Below are 20,658 nucleotides of genomic sequence, written 5' to 3' on the forward strand. Positions count from 1 at the left end.
ATTATCTGTTGCAATCCTTTCCATTTCTTTTCTTTCCATTATGAGTTCTCTTGGACTATCTCTAAATGGTCAACACAAGTTTTAATTTTTCCTTTTCCAGTTTACATACTTGTAGAAACTCTTATGTTTTTATATAACTAGCGACCTTTCTCTCAGACTTGGTTTTCTGCTTTTTTTGGTAATTCCTTGCTGGTTCCTCAAGTCTGCGCAATCATCTGACTTCCCACTAATGTTTGGAGATTTGTACTGTTTTTGTTCGGATTTAATCTTCTTATTTAGCCATTGGGTGATGCATGAGACTCAAAGGACCTTTTCTTTCTGACTAGAATAACTCTTTGAGACTTATCAATGATTTGCTTAAAGGTCTGCTACTGCAGTTCTACTGATCTACCTTCTAACTATTTTCCCATTCACTGTAGCCAGCTCTACCTTCATACCCTCATCATTTTTTAATTTAGATTTAAAACACTGATCAAGAACTCTTACTTGTCTCTTCAAATTCTCTCATGTGATCACTGTCATCCTAAAGCTCCTTTATCATGAAGTGAATGTTAAATTCTGTCTCATTACATAGGCCCAAGTCTAGGATAACCTTCTCCTTGGTTGACAGTGGAACGTGATGTTCTAAGAAATTGTTCAGACACCCCTCTATGAACTAATCTTCCAGGCTACCTTTGCTGATTGTTTTCTTTCAATATAGATTAAAGTCAGCCATGCCCCATTTGTTTATTTTCTGCCTATTGTGTAACTACCTTTTGGTATAAATTGCTTCCACTCAAGTGACCACTTTCCTTTAATATTTCTTATCTCTACCCAAACTGATGCTACATCTTTATTGTACAAATTGAAGTGAACTCTCAGTACTGAACGAATGCCATTCTTAATGTACAGAACAGTCCCTTCATGTTTTCTTTGCTCAGTCATTCCAGTCAGTTAAATATCTTTCAACATTCAAGTCTCAACCCTGGTCATTTTGCAATAATATCTCTTGAATACCTTTCAGTCATATATATATTTATCTCAATCCATGCTAACAATTTATTGTCTCCAAAAGGGTTAGGGGAGTCCAGATCAAGAAGGCGTAGGTTTAGAGTGAGAGGGGAAGGATTTAAAATGGACTTAAGGGGCAACTCTTTCACTCATAAGGTGTGCTTTTACAGAATGAGCTGCCAGAGGAAGTGGTGGAGGCTGGTACAATGACAATAGTTAAAAGGCATTTGCATGGGTACGTGAATAGGAAGGGTTTAGAGGGATATGGGCCAAGTGCTGGCAAATGGGACTAGATTAATTTAGGATATCTGGACAGCATGGACAAGTTGGACCAAAGGCTCTGTTCCCGTGCTATACATCTCTATGACTCTCTGATTCTAATTAGAGATCCAAGTGACGAGGAGTTTGAAGGATTAGTAACACGGTTGCATTGGAGAAATTGATAGAGCTGAAAGTTTATTAGTCACTGGGACCTGATACCCTATGTCCCCGAGTGCTGAAGGAGGTGGCCATAGAGATAACTATGTATTAGATATCTTCTAAAATTCTACAGACTCTGGAATGATTGCTGCAAATTGGAAGCTAGCAAATCTTACATTGTTGTTTAAGAATGGGGCGAGAGAAAACACAGAGCTACAGTACTGTTAAATTCTAGCATTTTCTCTACTAATGATGTAAAGCTATTATAATAGGTATGAGAAATGGATATTTGGATACAACGCTCCCTCTAATTTTCTTGCCTGCCTTAAAGGCCTCCAAGGCTCATGTGTGATGTCAGTGCCATGATCAAAGTGGTTATGCAGTTAGTGTATGGAACATTGGAACAGCTGTGCCCGTATGCTGAGTAGCAGTACAGTATAGAAACAATGTTAGTTAGATAATGATCTGATTGGGCACAGTCAGAATGAATTTGTGAATGAGAAATCATGCTTGATTAACTCGTTGAAGTATTTTTGAGGATGTTACTGACAAAACTGATAAAGTTGACAGGGGTAGTATACTTGGATTTTCAGAAGGCTTTTAATATGGTCCCCCATAGGAGATTGGTTTGCAAAATTAAACCACTTGGGATAGACAGTATGTACTGGCATGGATTAAGGATTGGCTAATAGGCTGAAAAGAGAGTGGGGATAAACCAGTCATTCTCCTCTTGACAGGCTGTGACCATTATGTACTTAGGCCCCAGCTATTCATAATATATATCAATGTGGACCAAGTGTAATATTTGAGGATGATAGAAATCTGGACAGGAATGTATTTTGTAAGAAAGATGTAAAGTGAATTTGAATAAGTTTAGTGAGTAGGCAAGAACATGACAGATGTAATAGAACATGCAAAAGATGTGAGGTTATCCACAAAATAAGAGGAACAGGCATGCAAGGTATTTTTTAAATGGTAAGAGATTGGAAAGTGTAGATGTAGAAAGGGACCTAGTGTCCTTGTCAATTACAAGAGAATTTGAATACACAAGTATTGAAATCTTAATTCAGTTAAATGGGAGCTTAGTTAGACTGCAACTGAAGTATTCTGTGGGGTTTGGATCACCTTACCTCATGAAGATTATCATTGCCAGAGAGGGAGTGCACCAGAGGTTCACCAGACAACAAAAGGATTTTCTATGAAGTGAGATTGTGCAAACCGGGCCAATCTTCACTAGGATTTGAAGTGTGAGAGATGATCTCATTGAAACCTATAAAATATATAAAAGGGATAGACAGGGTGAATGCGCGTAAGATGTTTATCCTGGCTGGGAAGTCCAGTGCCAGGGAACATGATTTAAAAATAAGAGAATGCCATTTAGGACCAAGATGAGATTTTTTTTATCGACAGGATTGTGAATCTTTGGAAAACTCTACTCCAGGGGACTTTGGAATTTCAGTCTTAGAATAGAGCAGAATTTGATAGATTTATGATCCTCAAGGTGTAAAAGGTTATGAGAAAATGGGTAAAATGCATTGAAGTGTTCAATCAGCCATAATGTATTAAAAGACAGACGAGTCTGATAAGCTGAATGGGTTACTCCATTTCCTAAGTTATGCATTTAGTCTGGATCTGGATATAGGGTCTGAAACTTTTGAAACTATTTTTACATCTCTGGCCTTATATGCCAAGGTATTCTTAGATGTGTCCATTCTGTCCTTTCCTGTCACACACTAGTAATCATTATTTAAACTGCAGAAACCCGCAGTCAGGTTAAATGTGTTTAAGTTGATTGTGTATTGGAGGGTGGATCTTGTTTGAATGTTCCAGTGATATGTGAATGTGTTTGTCCTTTCTGACATTGAGGACTGTTTTATTTGTGGTTGTTGGAAACTTTAATTATTAACCACTTTGACTGTGGCTTATCAACTTGAGTTGATTCATTGTGAAAGTTATGCCAGCTGTTTAATCTTTTTGATCTTCTCTGACATTCCAACTCTCCTCATTTTACAAGATGAAAACAAGTTGGCCAATTACCATTGGCTCCCACTCCCATTCCGCCAAGTCATGCAAGTCCTGGGCCTCCTCCACCACCATATCCAAGCCACCTGAATCCTGGAAAAAGAACACCTCATCTTCTGCCTTGGGATCCTTCAACCACACGGCATCAACGTTGATTTCACTAGTTTCCTCATCTCACCTTCCCCCATCTTATTCCAGATCCAACCCTCTAACTTAGCACTGCCCTTTTGAAGTGTACTACCTGGCCATCTTCCTTCCCACCTATCTGCTCTACCCTCTGCTTCAACCTATCACCATCACCCACTACCTGCATTCACCTATCGGCTTCCTGGCACCCCCCCCCCCTTCTATTTATCTCTCAGCTGCCTTCGGGCCCCCCTCACATTCCTGATGAAGAGCTTATGCCCAAAACGTCGACTCTCCAGCTCCTCTGATGCTGCTTGACTTGCTGTGCTTTTCCAGCCACACTTTTTGACTCTGACAATTATGATTTACATCTTGTATGTTTTACTTCCTGTATATTAAACTTCACACTTTTCTGCATTAAATATCACCTGCTCAAAAGTAGTTTGGAAGCAGTAGCACAATTGACTGTCTGAATCATTTGTGCAAACTAGAAACAAGATTGGTCCCAACATGAGCCCTAAAGTACCATATTGAGTTCTTCTCCCCACTGAAGTGAAACCTCTTTGAAGTGAGTACTTGCTGTTTCTTACTATTCAACCAATTTGTTATACCTTCTCATTGTTCAGTCTGAATCCTTCTCAACTTTGGGTTTAATGAATTGTCTTTCAAGTAAACCTTGAGAGGCACTTTGGAAATTGAGATGGGATTTACCAATGTTTAACCTCCTCAAAGGAGCAAAGAGTATGGTAAGGCAGGATCTTCCCCCATCTGATTCCTGCACTGACTACTCTTAACTAGGTTATTGTTGTATAAATAATTTACAAGGTTTTGCATGATACTCAGTTCCATAAATTTAAATGAAAAGAAAGTATGAGTACTCAAAGTTCGTTCAGTGAAAGGGCAGTCCCTGAGCTACAGCAGCACTTGACTCTTGTTCCTGCCTCATCAAAGAAAATGTTTGACACTGTTTCTGCAGTCAGTGCTGCCAAGTACATCTGAAGGTTGGACATTGATGCTAAAGAGGAAACATTCTCTTCTGGCTACAATGCACACACATGGTTTAGGTTATGGAGAATAGCATATCATGAAAGTCTGATATTCACACCAAGACCAAATACAGACCTGTAGGTGTCAATAATAATGACTTCTATTTCTATAGTGCCTTTTAATATAGTAAAACATCTTGCCACTTCATAGGACTGTTATAAAATTATGTAAGATTAGCCACTTGAAAGAAAAAAAAGAGTTGGGGTAACAATAATGATGAGAGAAGATTCTGTAATGATAGAAATGATATCCTTGGGGAGACATATACAGAATCCATTTTCTTGGGAGTTGAGAAGTATAAACACCGTATCATTTTATTTTTCTGTAGTTTTGATTGTGGACTGAAATAGAACCAGGACAGTCTGTGTCCTCTTGTACCAAACAAATTGGGTTAAGTATAAAAACAGCAAGTAGTTATTCTTCAGATTGGAAATGGTATGACAGTACTCAATGGTCAGTGTTAGGACCACTGGCTTTTTTTGGATTACAGAGAAAATATTCAAAGTTTGCCATGATACCAAACTTGGAGGCGTGGAACACAGAGGGCAATTATGAATCACCCACAGCAGGACATAGTTTAGCAGACTGGGCAGACAGATGGAATTTAATAGAGTCATGTGAGGTGATGCATTTTGGCAGAAGGAATAAGGAGTGGCAATATAAAATCTTCTATTCTGGGGAACCTCTGCATAGTTTTAATTAGTGTACAGGTTCATAGGGACTGTGGTGGTTCATGTGCATTGGATTTTGAAATTGGTTTGGATGTATTAAGATTAGTGAGCAATGTATATGGGAACTTAGGCTTCTTGAATGCAGGTGTGGAATGTAAAAGCAGGGACATTGTGCTGTTTATGCCACAACTAGAGCATTGCAATAAATTCCGATCACTATACATTAGGAAAGGATGTGTGTGTCCTTGAGAGGGCACGGAAGATGTGTACAAGAATGGTTCTAGGGATGGAGGATTTTTGCTACAAGGTTAGGCTGGAGAAGTTGGGATTGTTCTCCTTGGAGCAAAGAAGTTTGATGGAGGATTTGATGAGAATTGCACAAGGTCTTTCCAGGTCAGGATAATGTAGATGAGGAAAACAAATTAGTCGATAGTACAAGCACTAGGGGACAAAGGTTTAAGTTTGAGGATGAATGTTTTTATGCAACATGTGGTAGTGATCTGAAACTTGCTGCTGATGAGGCTGGTGGAAGCAGAAGTGATCGTGACTTCAAAAGGAAATTGGATGAGAATTTGAATGAAATAAACTGGAAGGTTTGTGGTGGTTAGGGTAGGGCAATGCGACTGACTGACTGAATTAGTTTAAGGAGAACCAGATAGGCTTGATGAGTCAAATGGGCTCCTTCTGAACTGTGTATGATTTCCAAGAGCCACATCAAGAAATATTAGGAAAACCAACCTATTAGTTAAATAGGTACCTCTTCTTAAAGGAGAGGTAGAGAAATATGAGAAAGAAATACCAAAACTGAGGGGCTGTTTTTGGTTGTTGCCGTAACTCTTTGACCAAGCATCTATCCTGAAATAATGTCAATGCAATTGGAGAGGAATCTATCATATGACTGGTGAGTGAAAGCCACCTCTTATGAAGCACTGTTGAAAGAATGGCTATTCATTTAATTTAGAATGTAATGTTCTTGTTAATGGACTTTGTTTTATAAATATTTTTCATCAACCTGGTCAAAGATGTTACGACACTCCTGTGGAGCAGATGGGACTTGAACCCAGGTTTCTTGGTTCATAGGTATATACACCACCACTACACCACAAGATCTTTTGGATTTTGTTTCATTCATTTTTTTTTCCTTTTCAGAAATGCTGTTACATAACTCTGAACATTTGTTTTAATCACCACCAAATCTCCGATTTTTGTTTTACCCTTAAAGGATTGAAATGCCTCAGCTTACCTTGGTCATTCTGAAGCCAGTGATGATATTGGGCAGAGATAGTCACCTTGACAGAGTTTTGTTGCTTACAATGCTGAGCACTTGAGTCTGTGCTCAAGAAATTGACTTGAACATTGAGACACACTGTCATCATGTTGTGTTGATCTAACAATGTTATATAATTTTTTTGTTGGTTACAGCCCAAGCCAAAGTCTGATAGAATGGATAATTTTCCACCTGATGTGGATGAGATGTGGGATTGAGTACATTCCAGGGTGTAGCGACAAAGTTTCCTTGTTTGAGTCCTAGGACTCACTAACTAGATGTTTGCATGGGACATGACATCCATTGGTAGAGTGATCAGTGAAGCTGAATTTGAGGAAACATCTGATTTAAAAATATAAATTAAAGTCAAGTAATTAAACTAGAGCAACTATTATTAATTAAGCAGACAACAGGTAATTATTAAACCTTGGGCAATAAATTTTATTTGGAAGTTTATTAGATCACTGGGTAAACCACTGATAATTCTAAACTTTACTGGTGGAGGGAAGTCATTTTCTGTTCAAAGTGCTCATTGTTTTATGCCGGAAAATAGATATGAAAATTTACTGACTTAGAAAGCTCTTTGTTACAGAGTCTTTATGGGCTATTTGTCCTGAATATCTCTAATGGGGAGAGCCAGATATTTCAGAGAGTCTTGGTTATTGCAGTTGGAACAGCAAATTCAGAAGTGACCGTGATATAGGAACAGGAGAAGCCTATTTAAAATTTGGGAGAAGATTTGTAGCTCGGGTGCTCGTTGTTGTGGTTCTGTTCGCCGAGCTGGGAATTTGTGTTGCAGACGTTTCGTCCCCTGTCTAGGTGACATCCTCAGTGCTTGGGAGCCTCCTGTGAAGTGCTTCTGTGATGTTTCCTCTGGCATTTATAGTGAACCTATCAACAAAGACTGCATACTCAAAGTACTGGACCTGTGCCTCACAACACACTTCACATTCAACAACCAAATATATGAACAAATCAACGGCACCCATGGGCTCACCCATCTCTGGACTCATAGCAGAAGCTGTAATGCAAAGGTTAGAATAAACAGTCTTACCGCAAATTCAACCCAAACTCTGGGTCAGATATGTAGATGATACCTTTGTAATCATTAAAAACACAGAAATAGAGAACACACACTGGATCATCAACGCCCCACTCACAGGAATCCAATTCACTACAGAGGAAGAAAAGGACAACCAACTCTCAGTCCTAGACGTGATGGTACAGAGAACACTGAACGGAGAATTCACCACAAAGGTATACAGGAAAGCCACACACACAGACCAAGTCCTAAACAACGAAAAAAACCACCCCAACACACACAAAAGAAGTTGCATTAAGACACTGTTCAAAAGGGCCACAACACACTGCAGTACACTAGAAATGCAAAAAGAGGAAGAAGAACACCTATACAATGCATTCGCCAAAAACAGATACCCCCGCAATTTCATCAATAGATGCCTAAGGGAAAGACAACAGAATGAGGACATGCCACAACCCAAAGGACTAGCCACGCTACCATACATCAAAAACATTTCTGAACTGACAGCCAGACTACTGCAACCACTAGGACTCATAACAGCACATAAACCAACAGCTACTCTCAGACAACCACTCACCAGGACGACGAAGGACCCGATACCCAGCATGAGCAAAACCAATGTAGTGTACAAATTCCCTTGCAAGGACTGCACAAAACACTACATAGGACAAACAGGAAAACAGCTAACGGTCCACATCCATGAACACCAACTAGCCACGAAATGACATGACCAGCTATCCTTAGTAGCTACACACTCAGATGACAAGCAACATGAGTTCGACTGGGACAACACTACTGTTATAGGACAAGCCAAACAGTGAACAGCCAGGGAATTCCTAGAGGCATGGAATAAGCACATCGACCTGGACCCAATATACCGACCATTGCAGCAGACGGCTGGAACTGACAACCAGAAGCAGCAGGTACAAATCACTATAAATGCCGGAGGAAAGATCACAGAAGTGCTTCACAGGAGGCTCCCAAGTACTGAGGATGTCACCTAGACAGGGGACGAAACGTCTGCAACACAAATTCCCAGCTCGGCGAACAGAACCACAACAGAAGCTATTTAGTTGTTTGAGATCATGGCTGCGATGTATCCTAACATTGTATGTCTGTCTTTATCTCATATTGCTTAAAATCAGTGAATTGCAAACATCAATCAATCTCAGAATTAGAATTTCCTATTGATCAAGCATCAATTTCAGTTTCCAGAAGTAAATTCTGAACTTCTGTTACCCTTTGTGTGTGGAACTATCTGGTTATAATTTTTAGATAATCGCTATTAAGATGTTTTATCTGAAATATTAAGTTAGAATAAATATTGCATCTATATCTATGTCTCTGGAGCTTTTGGAAAGAACACTATGCAAGGCAAAGGAGACTGGCTGCAGCAAAAGAAAATGTTGCAGTAGCAAAGAACGCACACTGCTTGAGGAAGTCGCTGATTCTCGATTACTTTGAGAGGTCACTTAACCCAGTTTGGTGTCCCGGAGAGAGAGAGAGAACTTGCCCCAGGTATAGAAGCCTTTGTATGCATTGTCTTTCTGAAACCCCACTCATTAAAGTTTGTGAATTGGAAACACTGGAAGACTTTACCACGACAAGTGGAGGGTTCCTACATGAGATGTTTTCATTGCTGCAATCCAGGAGTTCTCAAAAGAGGTTCATGAGTCTAACCACCACTATCTCCAGATAAAAAGGATTCAGTTAGCAATACCCGATCTGTGAAGAAATTCTAGTGTTAGTAGCTTGTGAGCGAAGGCTACAGATTAATATTTGAACAATCTGTGAATTTTGTTTCCTGAATTTAACTGTTATTTGTCTAAAGTATTTTTAAGATAAAACTCTGAGCTTTTTTTTTCTATCTGATACAAACATGATGGCTGGACAGTCTCCTTTGAAATTCTATGATTCTATACTTAGAGCTTGTGTGTCATTTTTTTTAATAAGGGCAGTTGTATTTCTTTGCTTAGTTTATAAGCCTTTCTTAATAAACTATGATGTGGAGGTGCGAGTGTCGGACTGGGATGGACAAAGTCAGAAGTCACACATCACCAGGTAATAGTCCTACAGGTTTATTTGAAATCACAAGCATCAGGTGAAGGTGTCTGAGAACGAGCAGTGCTGCGAAAGCTTGTGATTTCCAATAAACTTGGACTATAACCTGGTGTTGTGTGACTTCTGATTTTTTTAAAAAACATGCTCGAGTATGCTTTTTGTGCAGTAAACTAGTTCTATATTTCTTAAGGAACCTGACTGACTTGTTTCTTATATGAGCTATATTAGAGGCAATATCAACACCATTTTTAAATTCAGACTTTTGTTGTGACCAGTAGAGGAGAAGGACAAGGAAGGCAATCCAGTCACCCCCCGAACGCAATCCTAAACTGAGTGCTTTGGTTCTAGATTCCCCAACCAGCAGACCTAACAGATCCATTTAATATCTTGTAATTAAGACCAAAACACCTCTAACTATCTAAATTCCAAACAGTACGAGCCCCATATTGTATATTCTCTTGTCGTAATTATTGGGGTCCACATTATCATTCTCTCACACCTCAACTGCACTTCCTCCAAGGCCAATATATCCTTCGTAAGATATACTGAACAATCTTTTTGGAAATCTGACCCTCAGAGGTTCCAGAAGCTGACTGTCTTTGAAAGATCTTTCACAATATTGGAAAGTTCCATTAATCATTAAAATTTAGAGACTCAAATGTGGAAGTGAGAAATAAAGTCCATCAGGAGAGTGGGACTAATTAGACCTGGCACGATGGGCTGAATGAGCTTTTGCTGTGTTATTCTCCAATTGTAATTAAGTGGTTATTCACATTTTTGGGAGCTGCTCTGATTTGAAGAGAATGCTCAACTGTGACCTGCAGTTATTCTCTGTCAGCCTGTCTCTCTGAAACTATCTCTCTCTCTCTCTCTCTCTGTCTGTAAACCAACCAACAGCACTTCAGGCAGGGTAACATTTTTTTTGTACTGCATGTACAGCACAGAAACAGGCCCTTTGGACAACTCGTCCATGTCAATCAGATATCCTAAACTAATGTAGTCCCATTTCTCGCACTTGGCTTAAGTCCCTCTAAACCCTTCCTATTCATATACCCATCCAGGTGCCTTTTAAATATTGCTATTGTACCAGTCTGCTCCACTTCCTCTGACAGCTCATACTATACACACACCATCCTGTGTGTGATAAAGTTGCCCCTTCTGTCCCTTTTAAGTTTTTCCCCTCTCACCCTAAACCTATGCCTTCTAGTCCTGGACTCCATCACCTCAGGGAAAAGACCTTGTCTATTTACCCTATCCATGCTCCTCATGATTCTATAAACCTCCATAAGGTCACCCCTTAGCAATCGATGGTCCAGGGAAAACCGTCCCAGCCTATTCAGCCTTTCCCTATAAACCATCTAGCCAGGCAGCATCCTCGTAAATCTTTTCTGAACCCTTTCAAGTTTCACAACATCTTATAGGAGGAAGACCAGAACCGTACACAATATTTCAAAAGTGGCTTAACCGTTGTCCTGTACAACTGCAACATGACTTCCCAACTCCTATACTTGATGCCCTGACCAATAAAGGAAAGCATACCAAATGCCGCATTTCTATCCTATCTACTTGGACTCCAAAGTCTCTTTGTTCAGCAACACTCCCCAGCACCTTACTATTAAGTGTATAAGTCCTGCCCTGATTTGCCTTTCCAAAATGCAGTAACTCCCATTTATCTAAATTAAACTCCATCTGCCATTCCTCAGCCCATTTGTTTATCTGATCAAGATCCCGTTGCACTCTGAGGTAACCTCCTTCGTTGTCCACTACAACTCCAATTTTAGTGTCATTTGTAAACGTACTATATGTTCACATTGAAATAACTTATATAAATGACGAAAAGCAGCGGACCCAGCACCGATCCTTGTGGCACTCCGCTAGTCACAGGCCTCCAGTCTGAAAGGCAACCCTCCAACATCACCCGCTGCTTCTACCTTTGAGCCAGTTCTGTATCCAAATAAATAGCTCCATGTGATCTAACCTTATTAATTAGTCTACCATGAGGAAACTTGTCAAATGTCTTACTGAAGTCCATATAGATCACGTCCACTGCCCTGCACTCATCAATCCTCTTTGTTACTTTTTCAAAAAAACTCTAGTTAATGAGACATGATTTCCCATGCCCAAAGCCATGTTGACTACCCCTAATCAGTCCTTGTGTTTCCAAATGCATGTACATCCTGTCCTTCAGTATTCCCTCCAACAACCTTGCCACCTACAATGTCAAGCTCACTGGTCTGTTAGTTCTTTGGCTTTTCCTTACCAACTTTCTTAAACAGTGGCACCACGTTAGCCAGCCTTCAGTCTTCCAACACCTCACAGTGACTATCGATGATACAAATATCTCAGCAAGGGTCCCAACAATCACTTCTCTAGCTTTCCACGGAGTTCTGGTGTACACCTGTTCAGGTCCATGGGATTTATCCATCTTTATGCGTTTTAAGACATCCATCACCACCACTACCTCTGTAATAAGGCCATTTTCAGATGTCACCATCTATTTCCCAAAGTTCTATATCTTCCATGTCCATGTCCACAGTAAACACTGATGCAAAATACTCGTTTCATATCTCCCTCATCTCCTGCGGCTCCACACATAGGCTGCCTCGCTGATCCTTGAGGGGCCCTATTCTCTCCCTAGTGACCCTTTTGTCCTTAATTTTTTTTTTATGAAATCCCTTTGGAGTCTCATTAACCCTATTTGCCAAAGTTATGTCATGTCCCCTTTTTGCCCTCCTGATTTCCCTCTTAAGTATACTCCTACTGTGGTTATACTCTTTTAAGGATTCACTCGATCTCTGCTGTCTATACTTGACATATGCTTCCTTCTTTTTCTTGATCAAAACCACAATTTCTCTAGTCATCTAGAATTCCCTACATCTACCAGCCTTGTCTTTCACCCTAACAGGAATGTACTGTTTCTGGACTCTCGTTATTTCATTTTTGAAAACTTCACATTTTCTAGCCATCCCTTTACTAGCGAACATCCTCCCCTAATCAACGTCTGAAGGTTCTTGCCTAATATAATCAAAATTGACAGATCTCTAATTTGGAACTTTAACTTTTAGACTGGTTTATCCTTTTCCATCACTATTTTAACACTAATAGAATTATGGTCGCTGGCCCCAAAGTGCTTCCCCCACTGACACATCATTCACTTGCCCTACCTCATTTCCCAAGAATAGGTCAGGTTTTGCAACTTCTCTAGTAGCTACATCCACATACTGAATCAGAACACTTTCTTGTGCACACTTATCAAATTTCTCTCCATCTAAATCCTTAACACTACGGCATTAGCAGTCTCTGTTTGAAAGCTAAAATCCCCTACCATAACCATTCTAGTATTCTTACAGATAACTGAGATCTCCTTAAATATTTGTTTCTTAATTTCTTGCTGACTAATGGGGGGAGGGGGTGCATGTATAATATAATCTTAATAATGTGATCATCCCTTTCTCATTTCTCAGTTCCACCCAAATAACTTCCCTGGATATATTCCCAGGAATATCCTCCCTCAGTACAGCCATAACGTTATCCCTTATCAAAAATGCCACTCCCCCTCCTCTCTTGCCCCTGTTTCTATCCTTCCTGTAGCATCTGCATCCTGGAACATTAAGCTGTGAATCCTGTCCAATCCTGAGCCATGTTTCTATAATTGCTATGATATCCCAGTCCCATGTTCCTAGCCATGCCCTGAGTTCATCTACCTTCCCTGTTAGGCCCCTTGCATTGAACTAAATGCAGTTTAATGTATAAGTCGTACCTTGTCCCTGCCTGCCCTGACTGTTTGATTCGCTTCTCTTCTCAACTGTATCAGTCTCAGATTGATCTCTTTCCTCACTATCTCCCTGGGTCCCACCTGACCCCTCCAAACCTTAGTAGTTTAAATCCTCCTGAGAGTCTCATCCTTTTCCCTTCCTATTTTGTTAGTTCCAATGTTCAGAATGACCTGCTGATCTTGTGGGTGAAAAACATGCTTCAAAAACATTTTACATGAGCTGAATGGGCCCCTTTCCTTTTTTATTCTCCAATGCTAATCATGTATGCATTTTTGAGAGCTTTCATAATTTGAGGAGAATGTGCAAGTGAATCTCACTCTGTCATTCTCTCTCTCTCTCTCTTTCCTTTAATTTGGTGTCTGCCTTGGCTCAGTCAGTAACAACTTAGTTGCTCTGACAGTGACTACACATCAGAGCTCATTAATTAATCAGAAAATGCTTTGAGATTTGAGGTGGTGAAGAGTATTAACTAAGTGAATTTTTTTCCTTACTTGATTCTGTAGATCACAGCTATGTATGTCACGTGTCCTGGGTATATAGATATCGCACTTCTGCTTCCAGTAATATTATGTGTGTAACTGAATGTATTTCTTTTCTGTCTCCCAGCATGGCAGCAGGTAGAAGAGGAGCTCGGAGCCAGCCAGGAGAATGGACAGTGTGCGCACGGGCCAGTGCACTACGTGGAGAAAACACCAAGCCAAAACCTGAAGAGTAGGTGCCAGGGTAATTTTGAATATTTACATAGACCTTACAGAGGAATGGATGTTGTCTGGGATTTGCCAGCCCTCCAGGACTGACCTGGAATATCCAGGACTTTTAAAAGTATTCATTGTTGCCATCACCAACAAGGTTAGTGTTAATCACTCACCCAGCCTGAATAGTTAGAGAAGGGGGCGACGAACCATGTTTTCTAAGTACATCCCCAATGCTGTTATGGCAGGATATCCAGGATTTTGACTCTGCGATAGTGGGAAAACACTATATTGTTCCAGGCAGCATGGTGGGTGATTTAGGAGGGGAAACTTGCAGATGCATTGAAGATTCATTCCCTAGTCACTAAAAGACCATGCAGTATTCCTTTAGTACTGCATTGTGTGTGTCAACCTGAAATGTGGGTTCAAATATCAGGACTTGACCACACATTCTTCAAATTCAGATGAGAGTGCCAATCCTTGAGCCATGCTTGGCACAAGCGTTACAATGGATTTTTTTTATATTAATTCTTTTAAACATCTGTTTACTAAACTATTAGAGGTGGGTTAAATAAAAAGATGAGGCAATGTGATAAAATCTCCAGACGTAAAAACCCTTTTGAGGGGGCCCCTTAGCTCAGCTAAATTTATCCAGCCTGTAGCTGAGCCACAGACCAAGATAGCCTGGTTGAAATCTGCAATTTGTATTAACTAGTCTGAGATGGGATTACCTTTTGAGGCTTCACTTGCCTTTGGGAGGGAGAGGGGAACTGTTGATGAGGATAAGTAATCCTGATCACGACAGTGACCCTCACTGGGAATGTTTGCCACAGGCAAGTGTGCATTGAATCAAGTGTGGTTTTGCTGGCCTCTGTGGACAACTCCCTGAATAACACTCCCGAGTTCCTAAGATTAGTGATTATGATGTTGGATTATTGATGATAAGGGTGCTGTATACCTAACTCATGCTGTAGTGTTGATGTTACTAAAGAAATGTTGTGCAAAATATAAATGAGGGGTTACTTGTGTACATGATCTTCTAGGATCTCCGCATTGTTTCAGCATGTTGCCCCCTTTATTTCCCAGACTTTGTCCCAATCGATCTGGAAGAATGGTGGGCAAAACAGTTCTTGGCCAATATCCAGAACTCTTCCTAAATGGCCTCCTTTTACAAGAAAGACTGTTAGCAGCCAGTTAACACTTGGACTTCTTCAGATCTCTCCTTCCTGTCTGTGATTCACGGATAGTGAAGACACTTTTTTGTAAAATCTGGATCAGTTGGAACTCTCAGCAAGTGACTGTTGACTTCTGGCCTCTCAGCTTCAACTGGGTGAAATTCACTCACCATTAAGCAATAAAGCAGCAAGTCTATGAGCAAGAACACCAGAAATGTCTTGCATAATGTTTCAGAGAATATTTCTCATCCTTTGTTAATGAGTCATATTGTGCTTTGTCTGTGCCAGCACAAAACTGATGATGTCTTGGAATATCTAAGCTCAGGTTACAGCTGCACCCAACATGTGATTTGACTGGAATGGAGAGGAAAGTACCAAATATAAAATGTGCCTGGGGCCCACTGGATTGTGGAGAACCCCTCCCACCCCCAATAAAAATGAAAATGTATCCTCCCATCCCCTCAAGGCCGTTCAAAGAACAACATCTCAAATGTGGCTCCTCTCCATCATGGAGATGAGTACACCTCCAAAATTCAACGTGACCTCTGTGCCAGAAATTCGTCACTTTGCAACCTGCGATTTTAGAGAAGATTTGTAGCTCAGGTTGTGGATCCTTTGCGACCTATTTATGTGCCATCTGGATCTGCAGACTTCTCTGCTTGTAAGCAGGAAATTCCAGTTCTGTTAATGCAATATCGTATCGCCGTTATTTTAAATAAATTGTTTTATTTTCTGGTTTACACTCCCCCATCCTCCCCACCACCACCAACCCACCCACAAACCTTCACGCAGTGAGAATTGTTAGATTGCCAAGTCAGTTTGCAACAGAGGGGTCAGATTTGCCGCCATGGTTAACAACAACTCCTGCGTCAATGAGCTTCACGTCCTCTGCTTGTCCTGTTAAGACACTGAGGGTTGAATTGAAGTATCTGCAGTTGGTCACTCTTCGCCCTTTCTCCAGGAGAACAAACTTCTGTCCCTTTGGCCCCGCAGAGCTGGGGGTAGTGGTAATCTTTGTGGAGAGAGGGTCAGACGCATCATTTCTCTTTAAGGTCTAATGCCAGATCCGACAGGATTGATGTGGCTGTTGGTCAATTTGTAGGGACCTAGTCAAACAAGTTTTGGATGTGAGCAATAAGTGATAACTTTGCATGCTTTTAAGTAATGTTAGTGAACAGGAGACCTGACACATCCAAATAGGTACTTGTACTTGACAGACGGCGTTCAAACAAGGCCCTAAGCAAAGGTGGGGATCTCCTCCTTATTCGGTATGATGCAGGAAGAGCATTATTATCTCAGTGGTGTTTGGCATTTGCAACATTGAGAGAGGTGATATAGACTAGCCATTCGGATGGTATTTAAAAAGACACTCATCATTTTGCAAATGCTTTTAGAAGCATTGTTGGACTTGACAGGAACTATTTATGAATATTAAATCTCCTGACAACTCAGTTAATGAGGCAGACAAGTTTGTTTCTAATCTGGAGAGTTTTGATTTGTGACTACAGACAGGATACGTTACTAAGTGCCGTACAAGCTAAATCAGATCTCAGTCTTTTAGGTCCTGCTCGTCTTCTGTTTTAACATACAGATTTAAGTTACTCATTTCTCTGGACTCCTGATCCCGAGAATGAGGTTCAGATGCCCCTGCACATGAAGCTGTATTTGGAAGGTACTTACAGTACTCTGAAAGTCCTACTGTTAGTGACTGAGTGCAAAGTTTCATTTAGAACACACCTACTGTGACAATATGCAACTCAGTAAAAACCCTCTGACGTACTCATGTTGGCTTGTTCACCTCTGTCTTAATGCCAGTAAAGCTGAAGAGACAATGAATGTGTTCTGGGTAAGAGGCTGAACCCACACTTCAAACCATGAATCGTACTACCTGCACAGCTTTCTGATTACAGAACAGTCATGAGAAGTTGTGCTGCATCCCCATTTCATTGGATCATAGAATTCCTAGTGTGGAAAGAGGGCATTTGGCACGTTGCGTCTGCACCAAACCTCTGAAGAGTACCCCACCAAAACCCAGCCTACTGCCCTATCGGTGTACCCCACATTTACGATGGATAATCCATCTAACCTGCACACAACAGGACAATTGAGCATAGCCTGCATATCTGTGAATTCTGGGAGGAAATTGGAGCAGACATGGAAAATGTGCAAACTGCATTCAGTCACCCAAGGTTGGAATCGAACTTTTCTGACTAGAAAAGTTGATGAGGATCAAGCTGTGGATGTGGTTTATATGGACTTTAGCAAGGCATTTGATAAGGTTCTCCATGGTAGGCTCATTCAGAAGGTCAGGAGAAATGGGATACCGGGGAACTTAGCTGTCTGGATACAGAATTGGCTGGCCAATAGAAGACAGCGAGTGGTGGTGGAAGGAAAATATTCTGCTTGGAAGTCAGTGGTGAGTGGTGTTCCACAGGGCTCTGTCCTTGGGCCTCTACTGTTTGTAATTTTTATTAATGACTTGGATGAGGGAATTGAAGGATGGGTCAGCATGTTTGCAGACGACACAAAGGTTGGAGGTGTCGCTCTCTGTATAGAGGGCTGTTGTAGGCGGCAGCGGGACATTGACAGGATGCAGAGATGGGCTGAGAGGTGGCAGATGGAGTTCAACCTGGATAAATGCGAGGTGATGTATTTTGGAAGGTTGAATTTGAAAGCTGAGTACAGGATTAAAGATAGGATTCTTGGCAGTGTGGAGGAACAGAGGGATCTTGGTGGGCAGGTACATAGATCCCTTAAAATGGCCACCCAAGTGGACAGGGTTGTTAAGAAAGCATATGGTGTTTTGGCGCTCATTAACAGGGGGATTGAGTTTAAGAGTCGTGAGATCTTGTTGCAGCTCTATAAAACTTTGGTTAGACCGCACTTGGAATACTGCATCCAGTTCTGGTCACCCTATTATAGAAACATGTGGATGCTTTGGAGAGGGTTCAGAGGAGGTTTACCAGGATGCTGCCTGGACTGGAGGACTTATCTTATGAAGAGAGGTTGACAGAGCTTGGACTTTTTTCATTGGAGAAGAGGAGGAGGAGAGGGGACCTAATTGAGGTGTACGAGATAACGAGAGGCATAGATAGAGTCGATAGCCAGAGACTATTTCCCAGGGCAGAAGTGACTAACATAAGGGGTCATAGTTTTGGTCGGAGGAAAGTATAGAGGGGATGTCAGAGGTGGGTTCTTTACACAGTTGTGAGAGCATGGAATGTATTGCCAGCAGCAGTTGTGGAAGCAAGGTCATTGGGGGCATTTGAGAGACTGCTGGACATGCATATGGTCACAGAAATTTGAGGGTGCATACATGAGGATCAATGGTCGGCACAACATCGTGGGCTGAAGGGCCTGTTCTGTGCTGTACTGTTCTATGGTGAAAGTCTGTCCTATTCTGATTGATAGCTAGAGGGCAGTGTATCCAAAACATAGTTCAGGTGTGGCTTTTAAAAGTGAACTTGCATTATCGATGATTACATTTTTAAAAAAAAGTTATCAAAATAGTTTACGCAATCTATTGCTGCAAGCAGTTTTTAAGCTTTGGAAAATATCCCATAGTTTTGTGATTAAATGGACATTGATCTGTATTGATACTACTTGACCCTGCCCTAGGAGTGTTTATGGAATGTTATGTTACTCTGGTGTTGTATCTGCCCTGAGTGTGTTCAAGGTGAAAAGTGGGGAGGAAGCTTTATTTTATTTAACCTATGCTATGCTCCTGTAATAGTATGGAGCACTCTTGGGCAAACCTAGATAAATGGAACATGACAATTGCACTTGAGCAAGTGTACAAGGTTGGGGGAAGGGACGCAATGCAAACTTAGCTTCCCTACAGTTTGGAAACAGGCCCTTTGGCCCAACCAGTCCACACCAACCCTCCAAAGAGTAACGCACTCTGACTAATGCACTTTACACTATGGGCAATTTAGCACGGCCAATTCATGTTTCCTGCACATCTTTGGACTGTGGGAGGAAACTGGAGCACCCCGAGGGAAATCCACACAGCCACAGGGAGAATGTGCAAACTCCATGCAGACAGTCACCTGAGGCTGGAATGGAACCTGGGACCCTGCTATGAGGCAGCAGTACTAACCACTGAGCCACCGTGCGTGCAACTTTCAGGCAACTGATGGGTATCAGTTTTCTTTTTAAACATCCAGATTCTGGAGAGCTTCAAGGTTAGTTCTCAAGACCAATAGAAATACTTCCCAGTAAATCGGAGTTGCAAGTAATTGGAGGTAGGTGTTCTTGGTGAGGGTACATGGAGCAGTGTGAGCAACAAAACAGGACGGCATTTAAGATGCTGTTAGATTACTGCAGTTTTTTTGATTTTGTAAGTATGTACTTTCTAATTCCCAAACTTCAAATTATTTTACACAACTTTTAATACTCTATGGAAAATTAACTTTTATATGGATACCTTTGTTTTCCCATGTTTCTTATTCTCTTACTGTAGGTGCTATGGGTGCAAGCAGTCCTGGGAATTTCAAATCTGCACTAGCATAGTAATATACCAAAGAGTGCCTTTACACATTAGAATGTTATAAATATTTTTTTTTAAAAACTTGGATCTGTGTATGTATCCTGTCAAACTTTTACAGACTGCACCAGGGATATGGAACCTCAATTAAGTAAGGAGATGAGAAAAACTGGGATTATTCTCCGTACAGCCAAGAAAGATGGGGTAAATTTAATGCAGGCATTCAAAATCATGATGGTGATTGACCAGGAGATGTAGATTTAAGGCAATTTTGGAAAAGAACTGGATACTAATACATTTGTAACCCAACAAGAACCTGATCGACAATTCTGCCGGTGAACAAGGGATTAGTCTAATGAAACATAAGTGGTGGTACCTGCAAGGAGACCCACAAGCAATCTTTACATAACAGAGGTATCAGTATTGTCCATGCTGTTCTGACAATTAGAATTGAGCAGGCAGCTGGAGATGCAGCCAAAATTTAATATTTGTAAGAGAAGGATAAAAGTAATAAAGTACAGTGTGATTTTGGGTCAGGGTTCTGTATCTTGAGAAAATTGAAAATTTCAATATGTTCCCTAACATGTGGAACAGATTACACCTGCACACACCTTTGTGTACTATAATGAGAGGGGGAAAAAGGATATTGATCACTATACTAAGGTGTGGTGACTGCCTCGAGATATTCTACAGCTTTTCTTTCCAGGACTTTTGTAACACCATTTGCTAGATCAAAGCTGCATTTATATTGGCAAAACTAAAACAAAATATTCTAGATTCTGAAAACATGACAGAGAAAATGCTGGAAATAGCATTTTTTTCCCCAGAGAGAAGTGACACCAGACTTTGCCATTTTAAGACAGGTGAGCCACTGAATCATTCA

General features: G+C 40.8%; 1 protein-coding gene across 2 annotated transcripts in view; it reads left to right on the forward strand.

Annotated features, from left to right (window-relative positions):
• The window catches only part of mcrip2 (MAPK regulated corepressor interacting protein 2), a 29,077-nt gene extending 13,750 nt beyond the window's left edge, over nt 1–15,327 (forward strand). The window contains exons 4-5 of one of the 2 annotated variants that reach the window (XM_060840682.1): nt 14,029–14,145; nt 15,201–15,327. In XM_060840682.1, coding sequence (XP_060696665.1) covers nt 14,029–14,145; nt 15,201–15,271 — 188 coding nt within the window. In that variant the 3' untranslated portion in view covers nt 15,272–15,327. The remainder of the gene's footprint in view (nt 1–14,028; nt 14,146–15,200) is intronic. The other variant, XM_060840683.1, reaches the window with a different exon arrangement.
• Nucleotides 15,328–20,658: the final 5,331 nt, after the last annotated feature.

Source organism: Hemiscyllium ocellatum, chromosome 20 (genome assembly GCF_020745735.1).
Source record: "Hemiscyllium ocellatum isolate sHemOce1 chromosome 20, sHemOce1.pat.X.cur, whole genome shotgun sequence".
Taxonomy (NCBI): Eukaryota; Metazoa; Chordata; class Chondrichthyes; order Orectolobiformes; family Hemiscylliidae; genus Hemiscyllium; species Hemiscyllium ocellatum.